The sequence below is a fragment of the Anabrus simplex genome, chromosome X (assembly GCF_040414725.1).
Source record: "Anabrus simplex isolate iqAnaSimp1 chromosome X, ASM4041472v1, whole genome shotgun sequence".
NCBI lineage: Eukaryota > Metazoa > Arthropoda > Insecta > Orthoptera > Tettigoniidae > Anabrus > Anabrus simplex.
This window is the reverse complement of record NC_090279.1, coordinates 162115231-162133028: the sequence shown is the minus strand read 5'-3', so window position 1 is coordinate 162133028 and position 17798 is coordinate 162115231. Positions and strand designations below refer to the sequence as shown.

General features: G+C 38.1%; 1 protein-coding gene across 1 annotated transcript in view; it reads right to left on the bottom strand.

Moving 5' to 3' along the window:
- Window positions 1-1599: 1599 nt before the first annotated feature.
- LOC136886418 (bicaudal D-related protein homolog) overlaps window positions 1600-17798 on the bottom strand; it is a 396778-nt gene continuing 380579 nt past the window's right edge. The window contains exon 9 of the mRNA XM_067159190.2: window positions 1600-8050. Within this exon, the coding sequence (XP_067015291.2) occupies window positions 7886-8050 (165 nt within the window). The 3' untranslated portion in view covers window positions 1600-7885. The remainder of the gene's footprint in view (window positions 8051-17798) is intronic.

The window sequence follows — 17798 nt, the reverse complement described above, 5'->3', positions numbered from 1 at the left end:
CATGGGAACTTGATCTACCACATATAGTGTGGTCAACACTAATCTAACCAAGGGAGAGTTCCTGATTTACTTGGCTAGTGGATACGGTGTCTTCTGCAGAGTATAGCTGCTTCTTCCCAAGGCAGACAGTCAAACATATTATAGAGTGTCCGCTAAGCTCCTGTCCGGGAAAACCCGGAAATTTCTTGGACACTACACCAGAGGTGATAGACTACATGAATAAGTTATCTAAATTTCAAAATAGCGTTGTTATAGTTCATATTGTTTTCTTTTTAATGTGCAATGGTGATGTATAATGCCATACACTTAATAATAATATTAGAAGGAATGATCACTCAGTTTCCTCAAACAGTCATTTTCACCGGGCGAGTTGGCCATGCAGTTAGGGGTGAGTAGCTGTGAGTTTGCATCTGGGAGATAGTGGGTTCGAACGTCACAGTCGGTAGCCCTGAAGATGGTTTTCTGTGGTTTCCCATTTTCACACCTTAATTAAGGCCATGGCCGGTTCTTTCTCACGCCTAGCCCTTTCCTATCCCATTGTCACTATAAGACCTGTCTGTGTTGGTGCGATGTAAAGCAAATTAAAAAATAAAACAGTCATTTTATAATACCGGTATTCAGTTGCTTAAAAATAGATACATTAGTTTGGTGTTTATAAACTTAACCATAATAGTTGCTGTATGTATTCTGATATTGGCTTGTCAATACCTATTGAAAAAACTATTTAAAATAGTATATGCTTGAATCAACCTTGTCAGTACACTTTTATCATTGAAAACCATTTATTCATTGAAATATTTTGGGAGCGTAATACATTCCCTTCATCAGCAATTATTAAAGTCCAACTTATTTACAAATATCAAAGAAAAAAAAAACAATATAATACTTTCTTTTGTTTAGCCCAAAATTTAAAGAACTGTTATATCATAATTCATCATATCAATGAATAAACAAATTTACTGGTATATTAGGAAAATTATTATTACATAAAACTTATAATATTTAGATGATGATCAGTGAGAATCATCTAGGGGGGTCTTCAAGTCTTATCTTTTTCTTTCCTTTTCTTCCTTTAATGATTAAATGTTAGTTTATACAACAGAATCTTTAATTCTTTCAATCAAACTTGATTTAAAGCGATATTTTTGAGACACGGACAATAATGAAAACACAAAGACACACTCCATGTTTCCGCACCCTGCCATTTTTACATAGATGGGCTCTCTCTTTTTAACAAAACCCAATTCTTCTAGATCTATTTCTTCCTAGCTCTGGCAAGTTCATTTCTGCTTGCCTGCATCACAGGAGGCAGCATGAACAGTCATTGCAGGGTTACTTTCAAAGGTTTCTAGTTATGAGAAGGATAGGATAAAAAGAAAGCTTGGATTCACACAGGGAAAGGTAAGATTTTAAAAATAGCCTAGGGAAACAGGACTAACTTATAAGGAAAATCTCCACATTGATGAGCTCTCTCCTCATTAACATTAATTTCTCCTCAAGATTTCCAGCAGTTTTTCTTGTCACACACAGAATAAACCTTAAATGCTGCCATGTCTGGTATTATAGTCTGAAAAAGCAATAAATGAAAATAAATTTTTATTGTTTAAAATAAACTACTTTATTTCATCTCTGTTAATGTACAGTTCTGTTCTTTTACTTTTTACAAGGACTGGAAACAGAATAATTTTAATTGCACTTCTCTTGATTGTCCTGAAATATACAACAAATAAACTGATGACTGATCATAAGTTGTTAACACATACACAAAATATTGCACACATCAATATGAAGGTTACTTGCGACACAGTTTTGGGAAGTATTTTATAGAGATATGAGCCAGCTCATATCAAATTTATTTTGTCTAGATCTATTTGACCCTATATTTCTATATGCCATCAGGAGGGGAAGTGCTCTAGGGGGATTCTTTTCAAAATCTCTGATAATAGTTAGGAATTAACATGAAATGTGTGAAATTTGCCATATACAATGACCTCCGTCCTGTGAGAATTGGTCAATGTTTCCATGTATTTGTGATTTTCAAATTATAATTAGCAAAGAAGATGCAAGTTATATCATAGTTTTTGTGACCACCTTAAAAAACAATGCAACTTAGCCCAGCATGTAAAAATATATGCCGAGTTTCTTAAAAGTACGTCTTGCTATTTTCACATAATACTCAAACAGACAAACCATATCTATGTAAAGTCTACGTCTCTACGGTCTTTATATGGCATGGAATGTTTTTAGTCAAATAAAGTAACAATTTTCACAATGTACAAACAAAACAAATGTTATTATTACTGAATGCAGATTTTCTTCAGGTAACTTAGTTCATGGTGCAGTATGCGGGGTTATTTTGTTTTGTTATCGGAACATTATCATCCCTTACCTAAGGAAATTGATGAACAGTGTTAGCCTCTGGAATGCTTCATTTGTATCAAACTCTAATTTGACTCCTCTCACAAGATGTTTTGAAAACAACTCAGACATTTATTGTTTCCCAATCTGTGTCACTTAGTACCATTCTTGAATACTGAAAATCAACTGTGCATTTCTTAACTTTGACTTTATAAAATAAAATACCATTTAATATTATTTGATCATCTAACAGGATAACAATGAAGAAAAATGTGTGGAATGCAGCATTGTTGCTGTCTTCCAAGACAAATTGCTACGTTCCTCCCATTTTCTTCGTTTAAAATTGTTGTTTGAATCACAACTACAGTGTGCTTGCTCCTACTTGATAAAAAAGTAATCTAGTTCTTATCCTCTTGACTTCACAGGATACTATTTACACAATTAGAATTAGTTAATAAAAACAGCTATTTACAAGTTACAATAGCATCACCCTTATTTGAGAGAAAGTCTACTTTTTAATTTCGAATTTTCAACATTTATCGTTTTTACAATGAGGAAGATCAACTCCTCATGATTGTTTTCTAAAGTGTGCACTTCCATTCGTTATATAAGAATTCTGTATGAAAAACTGTGTGTTTCTTTCATGTACCTGTGTTGGCTATCACATCTCTTTTCTCTCACCGCTGTGGTGAAAAGTAAGTTAAACTGGTCAAAAATATTTTATTTACGAGTTCTTGGTCATAAAAGCCAAGCAAAAAATGACTATGGATATTGTCAGGCTGAACACTTTGCACTCCAATATCTGCAGATTTCTGGCTAGTCAGTAGTCTGTTGGCAAGCCAAGGTCCAAAGTGGGCTGTACTGAGCCTGGTGAAGTTCTTTTCAGTAACAAATTTAGGGTTAAAAGGTTAACTTAATTGCCAGGGGTGCAGAAATTTTCTCTGAATTGGGGAGCCATCCCAAACATTTAGGCACCAGCATGAATCCCACTAACCTGATACCTATAAATAATCAAGTTTTGCTACTTAGCGTTGACTTTGGTATATAGGTTTAGGAATTGTGAGAATTGTGAAATTAGCATGGTTTAATTGGTCATCACACTCGGGTTTCTTATTGCTTCTCATGTTTGAAGGCTAGCGTAGGGACACGCGCACAACCACTAACATGTAAACACAGTACCACAGATTATTTGTACTTTTGACTACGATGTAACTATGAAGTAATTCGTTCTCAGTTCTTCCACCAAGGGCTCTGCTGCTGTAACAGATAATTGCCAACTGCGCTATATATATGTTGACTATCCAGTCTCTCGTTCTTGGATGTACATCGCTGGTCATGTGCAGAGAGATATATACTGGCATATATTCTCTTTGGTCTCGCAGTTATTTATTCTCAAGAAGATCATGGCGTGGTTTTAAGCTTGTTCAGTGGCCTCAAATTCAATGTTGCAGGGCTTTTGCTGCATATTGATGGGTAGTAGAAGAAAGAAAGTATGAAGAAACTGAAAACAGACTCTTTTGGTGGGGGATGAAACGTAAGGCACCAGTAGCAAAAGCACAGTCACCACGGCGACTTGGCGCCCAGGATTTCTGCACCCCTGGGCTAGATAGATATTATTGGTAGCCCAGGGGCTGCAATCTTGGGAGCACAGGTTGCATTGCTTCCACTTATGCCAGTCTATTTAGCTTCATCTTTCCTTTCTGACCGCCATTGGTTAACTTTTATTCTCTTCCGACTTTAGTATTAGGTTTGCGAGGTCTAGGGAGTCTTTTATTCTCATGCCCTTTTGTTTGCTGATACCTTCATTCTTGGAAGGATTGGACCTCTTCTTTTTCTCTTCTGATTATTGTTAAGAGAGGATGGTTGGCAAGTTGTACTTCCTCTTAAAACAATGACCATCATCTTCACGTATTACAGGTAGTCCCAAGATATTTATTTCAAAATTATCTTAATTGAGAATCAATGACAGAGGGGACTTTTGGTTCAAAGTAATCAATTGTAGTTTGACCTTGCTGTATTATTGTTTATTTCATTCACAAAACAGTTTGCTTTCAGGTGGCTGGTCTATTTGTGACAACACATTCTTCAGAGAACTTGCGGTTTAACATGTTGGAATAGTACAGAAAGGAAGGGAGGGTGACGTTAAAATGGGCATTTCCTACACAGAAGTTGTGTTTGTTGGAGGTTCCTACGTGTCATACCCTCACTTATAAGGATGAGGATTATTTTAGATGGCAGGATGTAGTTTCCTCAATTTTTTCTGAGCGTTCCAGTATCCTTAAAGAGGAAGTTCAAGTTGTATGTTACAGCAGTAGGAAAATACTTTGTATGATCTCTCATTTCCAACAACTATGTTTTTCCAGGCTTGCTTTGCTACGGTGCATAATAAGGCTGAAGAATTAAAAGCCTGTGATATCCTGATTATAGCCATGGAACCTTCATTTTTATGCAGAAGTGAAACAACAGGGCACAAATTTTACTTTAAAAAATTCCTTATGAATTGAACGGGATTCAAACTGCAGCTGCCTTGAGCCAAACAATTGGAGAATTCTTTGTTTGTATGTTGTTAAGAGCCTGGTGCTAATGGAATTTGTTTAAAATGGACGTAGTGTAACAGGTTGCCCAAGGTATGTGAAGTATTCTTTACCAGCCCCACATTTCAAAAGAGCCATCAACTTTCTTAAGTTCAGCTACCTGAAAGGTCGATGTCTCAACCATTCTTACTTCTGGTTTCAGTGAGATCCAGGTATCCCTACAGAAGGAGACATAGGATTGTAAATTTTGAGTCGACTAAGCCATATTATCACTGATTAACTTGTTAGTTTAGCCTTTATAACAAAAGTTATTAGTGTGATCCAACACCAGATGGACCACCTGAACTGTGTGTGTTCTCTCTGGATAGCAATATAGTGAGTTACAGCTATAATCAACTGTGTTTTCTATGAAAATAAAGTAAGATCTTCCAGTTAGAACCAGTGCTCATTTGGGCATGTCCCATGCAGCTGATGACAGTCAGTTATTGAAGGCTGTGTTACATTTATTCTTGTTAAGTAAAATTAACCTTGTTCCTGCAGTGAACTTTGGGGATATGGTACAGAGAAGAGAGATAAGAAGACCACACTAGTAGTTGATATTTTAGATATATAGGTCTTTTGAAGGAAGGCTGGCTACTTTGGATTCCATGACTATTAAACATTCGTTATTTAAAGATTTTTCAAAGTAGCTTTTTTTTTTTATTCCATCAGGTACTATATTCGTTTCTTGAATATTAGACTTCTTTAATATATCAACAAGTATAGTAGGACATGAATGTTGAAACAGACTTAGAAATATTTTTTTAAAATAATAGTCCTGATTAGAATTCATAATTAGAAGTTTACTTTTTTAATATATTATCATCTTACCATCAGAATGAAACAGACTGTAATAAATAGACTCTTCATATAATTAATGTACACAACTTAGGAGTTGAATTAAGTATTTGTAAACAAACAATAAATAAAAAATGAATAGTTCTTTTCTCTTTTTTAATATAAAAATATAGAGAAACTGTAATAGTCTCACGAAGATTAGGAATGATCTACTAGAAAACAATTTATACAACAGTGTTTTAATATTATCTTCTTTGGGATTGTCAGCTTTTTTTCCTTTCAGTTTCTCTCTCCAAGTTGTCTGATCTGGACGGAGCTTGCCACTGGCGACTAGGTCTAGGATCACTTTACAACTTAAAACATGATCAACTCGGATTTTTTTCCTTAGGGGACTGTTATATGGGGTAGACTAGCAGCCTGTTTACCGTATGTCATATGTTAAGAAAGTTAAGTCATATAGAAAGAGATAGGAACAAGAAAAAGCTAGCATGCTTGCCTCTTGCCCGGAGGCCCCAGGTTTGATTCCCAGCCAGGCCAGGTATTTTTATCTGGATCTGAGGGTTGGTTCAAGGTCCACACAGCCTACATGATTACAGTTGAGGATGATGAGATAGCATCCCCATCTAGAAAGCCAAGAATAATGTCTGAGGGGATTCGTCATGCTGACCACATGACACTTCATAATCTGCAGGCCTTCAGACTGAGCAGTGGTTGCTTGGTAGGCCAAGGTCCTTCGTGGCTGTTGCGCCATGGGGATTGGTTTGGTTTGGAACAAGAAAAGAAACATATAATAGGACAAACATAATAGCAGATCAATGTGAAAGTTAGTTATTGTGCTTCGTTTTTGTAACACTGTGCCTCAGTCAGTTGTTCTGCCCACCCAAGATCAAGGTTGGTTGGGAAACGAGGGCGCATGTCTCAAGGAGCCCAAGAAGACTTAAACAAACCTCTTAATTCACGCTGTACACTACAGGCGAAAACATGTTGTGATGTCTTGGTCAAATGGACGAGTCAGGAGTCTTCCATTCACTGCGGATAGATAGAAAGTTGGAATCTATCCACAATGAAATCTTGTTTTGTTTAAGCCCAGGCCTTCACTTTGTGGTGAATGGAGAAGATCTGTGCGCTTCTACCCATAATTTTTTTAATGTAATGTCTTTAGTGCCTGTGTATGGCTACCAAAAGGAAGTTATTGGCCATTTCACAGAAATATATTGGGCTTAATTCACCATTTGGAGAGTCATAAGAGTTTTCAAGGCAGTCGAGCACCAACAAGTAGCTCTTCAAAAAAATGACTGTCTAGGCTAAAATCGAACTTGAGATCATAAGTCGAACAACTCTACAGCCGAACCTGTGATGGTACAATAATTCCCATTAAGTTCTAAGACATCAAAACAATTTTAGTTCAACATATGACTGCAAACACCTATGGTATCACAGGTTTCATCCTTGTAAGTTCGTGTGGCTGATAACTAAGATACCCCTAGCTCTTAAATAAAAGCTACAATTCCAAGAGCTGGCCGAGTGGTACAGACCGCACAGTTGAGAGATGGTGAGTTTGAATAGTACCTTTGGCAGCCCCAAACTGAAGATGGTTTTCTATGGTTTCCGATGTTCACACAAGGCAAATGCTGGGGCTGTACCTTAATTAACGCCACGGCCGCTTCCTTCCCAATCCTAGCCTTTTCCCATCCTTCCATCACCAAAAGCTTTGCTATGTTAGTGCGATGTTAAACTAGTATCATATCTGAGTTGGTCTGAGATTAGAACGCTAGAGGAAAATCCTACAAAGGTGACTTAGTCCTTCACATAAATTACTGTACTAGGTATGTATCTGTTGTGCCAAGCATAGCTTTGTGAGCAGTTTACCTCTTATGAGATGAAGTTCCTTTTACATTTCTACTTATCTGATAGTCACAGTGTGTCAGTGGATAGTCTACATGCCCCAAGGAAATTATACTGAGCTGATATTTTAAGTTTTGTTGGCAACATTTAACATCTTTCAATATCATAATACTTTCTCCTTTAAACAAATGTAAGTTCCTTTGCAAGCACAATGTACTTTCTCTCTTTGCATCCTTAAGTTATTTTTTGTTTGTTTCAGAGTCCTGAGTTCACTCACAACACTTTGTGTCCTTATCCCGCTTTGCAGCTGGTCATAGCTGAAATAAACCGAAGAGACGTCGGGAGGAACTTTTCTTGCCTGACCCAGTCGAGCTGTTGCTCTCATAGCCGCTGCTGGTTCCCGATGGAGGAGTCTTCCGTTCCTGAGATGTCAGTTTCTTGCGCACTTTATCGTCCAGCAGAGCATGCATGTCCATCTATAACATAAGAAAAAATAGTGGTATATGAGAATAGTTATGCTGTATGGTAAAAGAGCTGAGATGGCACTGACTAATTCACCCTTTTTAGAACGTCTTTGTGCTACATGATGACAGCTATTGCAGGATACTAGAGAAACAGTAGCACCAATGAAATTTGTTCCTTTCAAGAGCAGTAAACAAAATTTAGTGGGGGAAATATGTAGTGTATGGGAATGCAATGCCAACATTTCCTGTCTACAGGAGCATCCTAGGATGTTCTCAGACAGTTATATGGAAAGAAAACCAAATATAATATCGTATTGTATTCTACAGCAGTTCAGTGAGTTCAAACGGTTATGAATGTAAATTTTTAATTGAAATATGATGCAGCTGTCCTCCAGTAGAATTTGAGTACCAGATTAGTCCCTTGTAATATAAGTTTAATTTTTAATTATTTTACTCTGAAGATGAGTGGTAGACTGTTGGCCTCTAGATCTCAAGATCGTAGGTTTAAACTTGGCAGTCTGAAGATGGTTTTCCGTGGTTTCCCATTTTCACACCAGGCAAATGCCGGGGCTGTACCTTAATTAAGGCCACGGCCGCATCTTTCCAATTCCTAGGCCTTTCGTATCCCATCGTCGCCACAAGACCTATATGTGTCGGTGCGACGTAAAGCAAATAGAAAGAAGAAAAAAACTTGGCAGTGGTAATTAGACGTTGAAAGGCAGAAGAGCAGTCCCTTAGGCACTCCACATTGAAAGGCTTCGGCATGGAAAAAACTCCCAGTGGAATATCCGGTGTTTATCTAACAATACTAATTGATCAACATTCAGTGATAAGTCATTCGATAACGTATTTTCTTTGCCACCTGGTAGAGTAACACAGAACATTGAAATAACACACAGGCAGTCTAAATGGCACAAAATCAAAGAGCCTGTACATGATAGGCATGTCACATTCTTCTTCTTCTTTTTTTATGGCCACATTAGACTTCAGTCAATCTTCTCTGATAATTTTTCTTTCCGACTTGCCCAGAAGCTTTTCATTCGTTCTGATCTTTTCTGTCATTCCTCATCTGCAAGTACCTGTTTCACTGTATGGCATTTGTCTGTTTTGGGTTTAAATTATTTAACTTATATGTTTTTCAGTTTCTTTAAATCTTTTGTTTTGTTTTGCAAATTGTCCAGAGTTATTTCTAGTTCTTCCATATCCTCTCTAATTTCCTTAATCTATCCTACTTGTTGCTGCAGATTCCCGAGTTTCTCTATAAATTCTCTTCATAATTTGGTTTCTGGTGTCCTCATAATGTGACCAAAAAAGGGGATGTTCTTCTTCCATACAGTAAATGTGATGGGCTCCAGTTCTCTGTACACCACTGCACTTCATTTGGCACTATCCGCCATTGTCCAGTGTTTTAATATTTTTTTTTATTTATGCAGGTCACAGTAGTAGTAGTAGTAGTAGTAGTAGTAGTAGTAGTAGTAGTAGTAGTAGTAGTAGTAGTAGTAGTAGTAGTAGTAGTAGTAGTAGTAGTAGTAGTAGTAGTAGTAGTAGTAGTAGTAGTAGTAGTAGTAGTAGTAGTAGTAGTAGTAGTAGTAGTAGTAGTAGTAGTAGTAGTAGTAGTAGTAGTAGTAGTAGTAGTAGTAGTAGTAGTAGTAGTAGTAGTAGTAGTAGTAGTAGTAGTAGTATGATTTGATAGGATCTGATTCTTTCAATAACGAAATGTCATTCTGCTTTTAATTAACCTGCTCAGTGCCAAGATCCGATCTATTGGATCACAGGGTCCCACAAAATTGTCAAGTTAATTCGATCAATCAGATGTCGAAGTTTTATAATGGTACCGTATAATCTCGAATACCACCCGCACTGTTTTTTCGAAAATATCGCTTCCAAAATTGGGTGCGGGTCCTATTTAAAAATAGTGTGAAAGAGGAGTTCATGGGGAGTGCTTTCCTGACCACAAGTGTTCAAAGTAAAAAGATGTCATTGTGTATTTAACCTGTGTGTGGATAATTTTGCAAAAATTTGTCATTCTCAAAAACTACTATCAAGAATTACAGAAAACTTTAGTTTTTTTTAAATTAAGTGAATATTCTCACAAAGGCATCATACTCGTGATTTTTAAAAAAATTAGGTCAAATTTGAAATTTAAACTTTTCAAAAAAATAATCAAAACTTCAAACTTTTAAATTAAGAAAATTAAACTCTATTGCAATTATAGTGACACTCGTGTGTTCTCTATTCACCTGTGTGCTGTGGAAAAAAAAGAACAGGAATTTACCTCCAATAATGTAAGTAGGAGAATGTTTTTCCTTAGTGTGTGCATTTTCATTAAAATTGTCTTGGCATTCTTAGCACAACCACTACATTACAGCCTGGCATCAAAAAGGGTTAACATAGGATGGAGCTTACATGGAATGTCAAATACAGAACAATCATTTGTTAGCTTGAATCATTGTATTTATATTCTGCAAGAGTTTTCACGTCTTTTGGTCCCTCTGTTTTATGAGGGATAGTGGCTTGTTTTATAATTTTTAAAGTGAAATTTTATAGTAATTCTTTGTTTTTAACTCTTTTATAGTTTTTAAATTGATTAATATACATTATTGTGCTTGTAACTCAGTGTCTTATTTTACTACATTTTAATTACTTTTAATCACTTTGTAGAAAATAAGACATTGAGAATTAGACCCATTGACTATCTTAAATTCACAATAATTTTTGCCATTGTTATTATGGCTAAATGATACATTATTTTGCATCATCTTTTACCATTATGGGTTGATGAGCTAGACGTTAGGCCCCGTTAAACAACAATCATCACTGCCCTAGCTGCTACATGTACTTTTTGAAATGTCCAATGCATATTGCATCCCCATTACCTAGTACATCTTTTAAGAGCAGGATACCTTCCAATGATGTGATATGTTCTTGTGTTTCCAGCTATTGAAAGTGCACCTATTATATTTTATTCACTCTGTTCCATTTACCTACCACATTGTGATCAATGTAAATGAAGTTGAAGTTTGCCTTAATATGCTTATATTTTCTTATCTTTATATAATAAAAGTTATTTAACCATACTTAACTGTTAATTCTTTACTTATGGGCTTGGAGCAATAGCCTTATTTGCTGCATAGTGTTGTACGGAATAAATACTATTAAAGTGTTAAAACCATCCCTGCATTACTGTAATCACTGTAGTTTTCCACTTTGTTTAATTTGAAACTCAAATTTACTCAATACCCTGAATTGGAACAATTGGTCCAAAGCAGATAACAAAGATGTTATTTCCTTCTTCTCTGCCCACTATAGGAGTGCTCTGTTACTAAGTAAACAGACGTTTTAAACGCAGTTCTAAGTTCAGGTGGTGTGTGGCACATATGGTTAGGCAGTCACCCATTGTGCCTTAGCTGCCATAGCCAGTTCTTATTTATGGGTGTTTTCAAAAGCAGGGTGCCTAAGACAATAGATTTTCTGGCACGTACAGTATCTCTTCAGGGGAATATCTTGATGTCCTGGCATATTTTGTGAATATTAGAAACTATAGTCAGCTGGGTGCAAACAGAGGCACGAGCCACAACCATCAGTGACTGAACATAGCCACTAGTTACCACCACCTGTGGCCAAATATGTCCACTAGTGGCCCCCACTATGCAGACATTTTTTCCAGCCGCATGTCAGTAGCAAAATTTACTCTAATATGGAAGTACTCTACTTATACCATATTCACGTGAATAATCCCTGCCGCCGAATGTTCCCCGCACCCTAATTTTAGGAAGGACCAATTTGAAAACAATGAAATGAAATGAACTAAAATTCCTTCCATTGAAAGAGTAACGTAGGCATAAAGAAACATTTCATATCACTCCTCGAGTTTCACGTGGTATTTATGCAAATATGAACATGACAGATATAGCTACTTTGCTTGAACATATTTGAGATGATAAAACTGCTATAAAATATATTTGTCATGAAAATTAGCACGGTATGTCATTAATCTGCATTTGCAATAGGCTTGATTCGCTGTAGATCGGAAGATTCTTTGTCTCTTGCATCACTAGAATCCTCTCCTAAATTACTTACAAATTCGTCACATTCCACGTCTAAAACAGTTCTCACACACGGTCTCTTTATACTCAGATAGTAACACGACCCATATGTGGATAATTCTTTTCGTGCAGTGTAAACACTTGAAACAGACACACCTGCGAACTCGTTTGTTAGTTTTGCGATACAGTAAAACTTCGTTAATTCGAAGTCGTATGGACGCAAAAATGTGACTTTGAATTACATGATTTTTCAGAAATGCCAACCCTTGCCGCGTCACAAAATATTCTAAGACCTGTTACTGCAAGCAATTAACATTGATTCACAGTCTATACCTTTCAAATGTCATGGGAAAAGCTATTTTCAAAATGTATTCAACAAGGCGCATTTACAGTATTCAAATAATGCAATTGGATAACTCACTAGCAAACATAACCTCACACAATGAAAGAAAAAAATGATTCAAAGACGAGGAGAAATCTATGCTGGCTCCCCTGTGCAAGTGCCTTATTTTTTGGATTACTGTAATGTTTGTATTTTTAGATACCTTGTACTTGCACGGAAATATCATGGCTTATTGAACTTTCCTATGACAAGGGGAGGAAGTCTTTCACTTCCGTCTTCATTGCAACACAGTACAGTGACCTCATCTCCTTTAAAACCATAAGTCCGTTGATCTCGCCATTAAGGAAAAAGCAGTTTCATCGCCATTGACAATATTGTTCGGTGCTTACGAGAATTGATTATAATTATGAGCCACGCTTTTTCACCAACTGTCGGCATTGCCAGTGTTCACGGATTCTGCTTCTCCGCATACTGCCTGCTACGTGATGTTGTGGTGTTCCTTAAAATGTTGAGTACAAACAAATTACGATTTCATCAAATTTAGCAACTATGAAACACACTGTAGACACATTGAAGCGAGTGAAAGTGTGGAAAGCTACCACTGCACATTCCGGAAGACGCATTCTATCATGACTTCGAGAAAATTTGAATTTAAATTACTCTGTAAAAAACTACTTTAAAAAATTTAAAGGCAGTTTTGAATTAAAAGTCTGAATTGTTTTCCGTTTAAATATGACATATGGGGGCAGTTTTTTCCATCTGTGGTTGCACAAAGCATAACTGTACACCCAACATCGAAAACTACGTGAACCAGGAGCGTGTTGCCAACCTTGGCGCAAATAAAACCCGCACCCCAATTTTGTGCCTCAGTTTTTTGAAAAAATATGCAGAGATTATTCACGTAAATATGGTATTACGTGACGAACATGAACAATGATAAATACAGCACTGTCTTTGGGTTTATTTGGTTCTGAAAACTCTCAGTGAGCACATCCATTTTGCTGTGCTTTTCAAGGAATTAAAGAAGCATCAAGTATCTTCAAATGTGTTTGATGATATTCAATGAATTATTGTGTAGTAACGGCCAGTACTACAATTTGACTGGCCCGCCGTCTCTATTGAGGTTTGGGTCGGGAACTAGGAATGGTGAGGCAGAGGTGAATGGCTGCATTTTTGCAGGATAAATGGTAGTTTTAATGCAGCCACAAATAACAAGATTCGACCACTACCGTAGCGAGTGGTCTGGATAGACCCTTGTGAATTCTGTGCCTGCACCGAGTCTATTAAAACTATATACAAACTGCAGCTTGTGGCAGTGGCTAGGTGTTCCATTTGTGCCCAGCCGTATACACATGGAAAATTTCAGTGTGACTTTGCACTGACTAACCCTGGTTTCTTATGATCTGTCTTCTTCAGAAGTGAAATTAACTTATTTTGAAGCAGTCTTTCTCATCCTGATAAATCCAAACACCCTGTCCAAACCTCCACCCTCATGAATGAGAGAGAAGTTAGTCTCTTGGTACGCCACTTAGACTGTCGGAGCACGACCATGGTGATGATTTTCTCATATTTCTCCTTAACCCCTTCCCTTACTATGGCGGATACAACCATTACATGTTTTAAAATCATAAATATCATACTGTGATTATAGATTGTTTTGATTGTCATTTTGCAAATTAATGTTACGTTCACAGTGCATTTCTTCTTCTTCCTTGATTTTCCCCGTCAAGACGCGGGGTCTGCCGTACGTCTACATCGGGCCTTCCACTTTATCCGGTCGATGGTGCCAGCATCTTGTACGCCCACATGCCACATATTGTCACGTGCACAGTCCATCCGGCGTTTACTTGCCGTCTGCATGGTCTCCGTCCATCAGGGTTAAGAGCAAGAGCTGTCCGGCTCCGTGGCTAAATGGTTAGCGTGCTGGCCTTTGGTCCAGAGGGTCCCGGGTTTGATTCCTGGCCGGGTCGGGGATTTTAACCTTCCTTGGTTAATTCCAATGGCTCGGGGGCTGGGTGTGTGCCGTCTTCAGCATTAGAATTCATCATAGGTAGGGCCCCATTCTCATTGATGCGCAGGTCACCTATACGGCGTCAAATTGAAAGACCTGGTCCAGGCCTCTTCGGAGGTCACGCGCCATTCATTCATTCAGTGCAAGAGCTTGCTGCACAATGGTTGTCAGATTAGCTCGAGCCATGTGTCCATACCAGCAAAGGTTTGTCTGGTTCGAACCCCACTGTCGGCAGCCCTGAAGATGGTTTTCCGTGGTTTCCCATTTTCACACCAGGCAAATGCTAGGGCTGTACCTTAATTAAGGCCACGGCCGCTTCCTTCCCATTCCTAGGCCTTTCCTGTCCCATCGTTGCCATAAGACCTATCTGTGTCGGTGCGACGTAAAGCAAATAGCAAAAGAAGAAAAAAAGTTTGTCTCTCTCATCCTTTGCTGTATCGGGGTGACTTTGAAAGAGGCCCACATGGCTTCATTCCGGATGTGATCAAGCTACATGGCTCTCAGTGACCATCTTAGCATCTTCATCTCCATGTTACGAAGCACCTACTAGTATCTTGTGATCGAAGGTCAACACCCCGCCCCATAGAGAACCACTGGGTGGACAATCATGCGGTATATCTTTGACTTCAGATGGAGAGGCATCTTCCTGTCTCAGAGGACAGCGTTTACTCACGCTCCAACATCCTGGAGTGTTTATCAGTACGAAGCATGGTACGAATGTCATTTCACCAAGATTTACGTTGCTTTATACAATTGGCTGTCTGTTCACACAATCCCCTTTTTCAACTTGTATCATCACAATTTTGAGATGAATAAATGTTTCCAGTGACTGACGTATCTCGAACATTGGCCTCATATGCGTAAGGCAAGAGGACCTGCAGAGAAGCTCAGTTGGAGCTCAGCCGAGAGTTGAGTGACAGTTGGGTTGAGTTGATGTAGTTCAGTCAGTGAGCGAGTAAAAAGTGCAGTCAGTCAGTGTGTGCCAACCTGCGGAGTGTTCGCCTGTTGGAGCTGTCGCCTGACGTCGCGTGTGTGTGGATTTTTTTCTTCTGAAGCAGCTGTGGAAGAAGACACCGGGTGCCGACGTGTGTAGGTTCCGAGCTGAGTTCTACTGGAGTGCGGGCAGCGAACATCTTCTGAAATGCGAGACTGTTGTGTGTGAACTGTGCTTATGCCAGTGAGTGTGATTGTGAAACTGTAGTACTGGTGACTGTAGTCTGTGTGTATTAGTATAAATGAATGGTAGTGGGAAACCAAGAGAGAGAGAGCACCAAATGTGTAAGTGTATGTTCTGTGTACTTGTGTAAGTAATGAGCTCGATAATCTTGTGTGTGTCAGTGTGTAGTTTTAGTAATTAGTAAATACTGTAAATTTTAGAAGTAAAACGCTACCAGGTTCTGTCTTCATTTATTTACCCCGCTCAACATGTTACTATAACCAGACGAGCCAAGTCTCCCAATTTAAGCGGGAGACTCCCGATTTTTCATCGTTCCTCCCGATCGCCAGGACCGATCTCCCGATTTTCAGAGCAGTATCAGTAATTTTCGTGTTATTTTAAACTCCCGCGGATTTACTCTTTCTATCGATATATGGCTGAGATTGACTGGTCGATAGTAGTTCTAATACTGATACCAGACGGCAGTACAGGACACAGTGGTCAGACCTCTTTGGTCTATAATACAGTCATTCTCTTTGCAAGCAAGTAACCTAACCTCAGAAGTAGCACGCCATAGTCGTCTACCCGGGCCAGGACCTGCAGAAGTGTCGTGTTGTGCCTTACTATTTGTTTTAGCCAAAATGTCAGAAAAGAAATATGATGCAGTGTTTAAAATTGCTTGTAGGGAGGAGTTTCCATGTTTGAGTGAATTCAGAAAGGGACCAAGTTCACATTCTGTACTATATATAGATGTAATTTTTCAGTTGCGCGTGGTGGGATGTGCGATATACTCAAGCATATGCAAACGAAAAAACATAAGGAGAGTGTCCGGTGTTTAGAAAGAAACCAGAAACTGAAATTTTCATGTAAAAACCAAGATGTAAATCCTGTGACAAATGCCGAGGTGTTATTTACGTCATTTATCATAGAACATAACCTGCCTGTAAATTGTACCAATCACGCGGGACCTTTGTTTTGCAAAATGTTTCCTGATTCAGAAATTGATAAACAATATGGGTGTACTAGAATGAAAACAACGGTTATTATTACAGAAATGTGCATGGAAGAAAGGGCAAAAATTGTATCACATTTGCAGGTGAATACATTTTCTGTTGCTACTGATGGTAGCAATAAAAGCGACTTGAAAATATATCCCATTGTTGTAACATTTTTTAGCCCTGAACTCAATGAAATTCATAGTTGTCTACTCTCTGCGCCTGATTTAGAAGGGGATGCTACTGGAGCTAACATTGCCAATCTTTTGCTCTCAACTTTTCGGGAATTCTGCATTCCATTAAAAAACTGCCTAGCTCTTGGTGCTGATAATGCTCCAGTAATGGTAGGATTAAAGAATGGTGTGGCAGGATGTTTGAAGCGGGAAAATAGTAACATAATCATCATAGGCTGGTCTTGTCACCTGATTAATCTTTGCTGCAGAGAAGGGTGCGGCGTGATTGCGCATAAATGTAGCTGAAAGTATAATTGATATATTTTATTATCTGGAAAGGAGTGCAAAGAGGAAAGAAATGTTCAGAGAATTTCAGACATTACACAACACAGAGATCAGGAAAATTCTGAAGCATGTGCTTACTTGATGGTTATCACTAAGAAGGTGTTTAGATAGGATTTTTCTGCAGGGGGACCCTTTGGTTACTTTATTCAGGAGCAAAATTGTGAGTAAGGATTCTCTGATAGGAAATTTGAAGACTAACAAAATTCCTAAGCACAGTTTAAGTGCAGATGTGTCTTGTTTGTCTGAAAAGGTAAAGGACTGTCATAACATTTCACCACATTCCTCAGTTAAAAGGAAAACCCAGCCATCAGTTTCACTATAAAAAACTACTGATGACACTAAGAGCCACGCATTGTCACGTGAAAAACGACTGTTCATGTTCTTTTCATCAAATTTACATAAATATTTTTGTCTTTTTCTCTCAAGTTTTATGGATATCTTTGAGAATTCAAACGTAGCTCTTCAGTGAAGTATGCCACACATCCACTTATTGAGGTCAGTTTGGGAGGAACTATTGAAGAATTTGATGGCAAGGTTTGTGAAACCACACATTATTAAAAGCTTCTCCTCTCTCCTTGATGTAGATCATCATACTCCAGCAAATCAAAAGGATGATTGTGATCTGATGATAGGGGACTCTGCATTTGTTTTAGTGAACACTTTGAAGTCTGAGGAAAAGTACATATTCTTT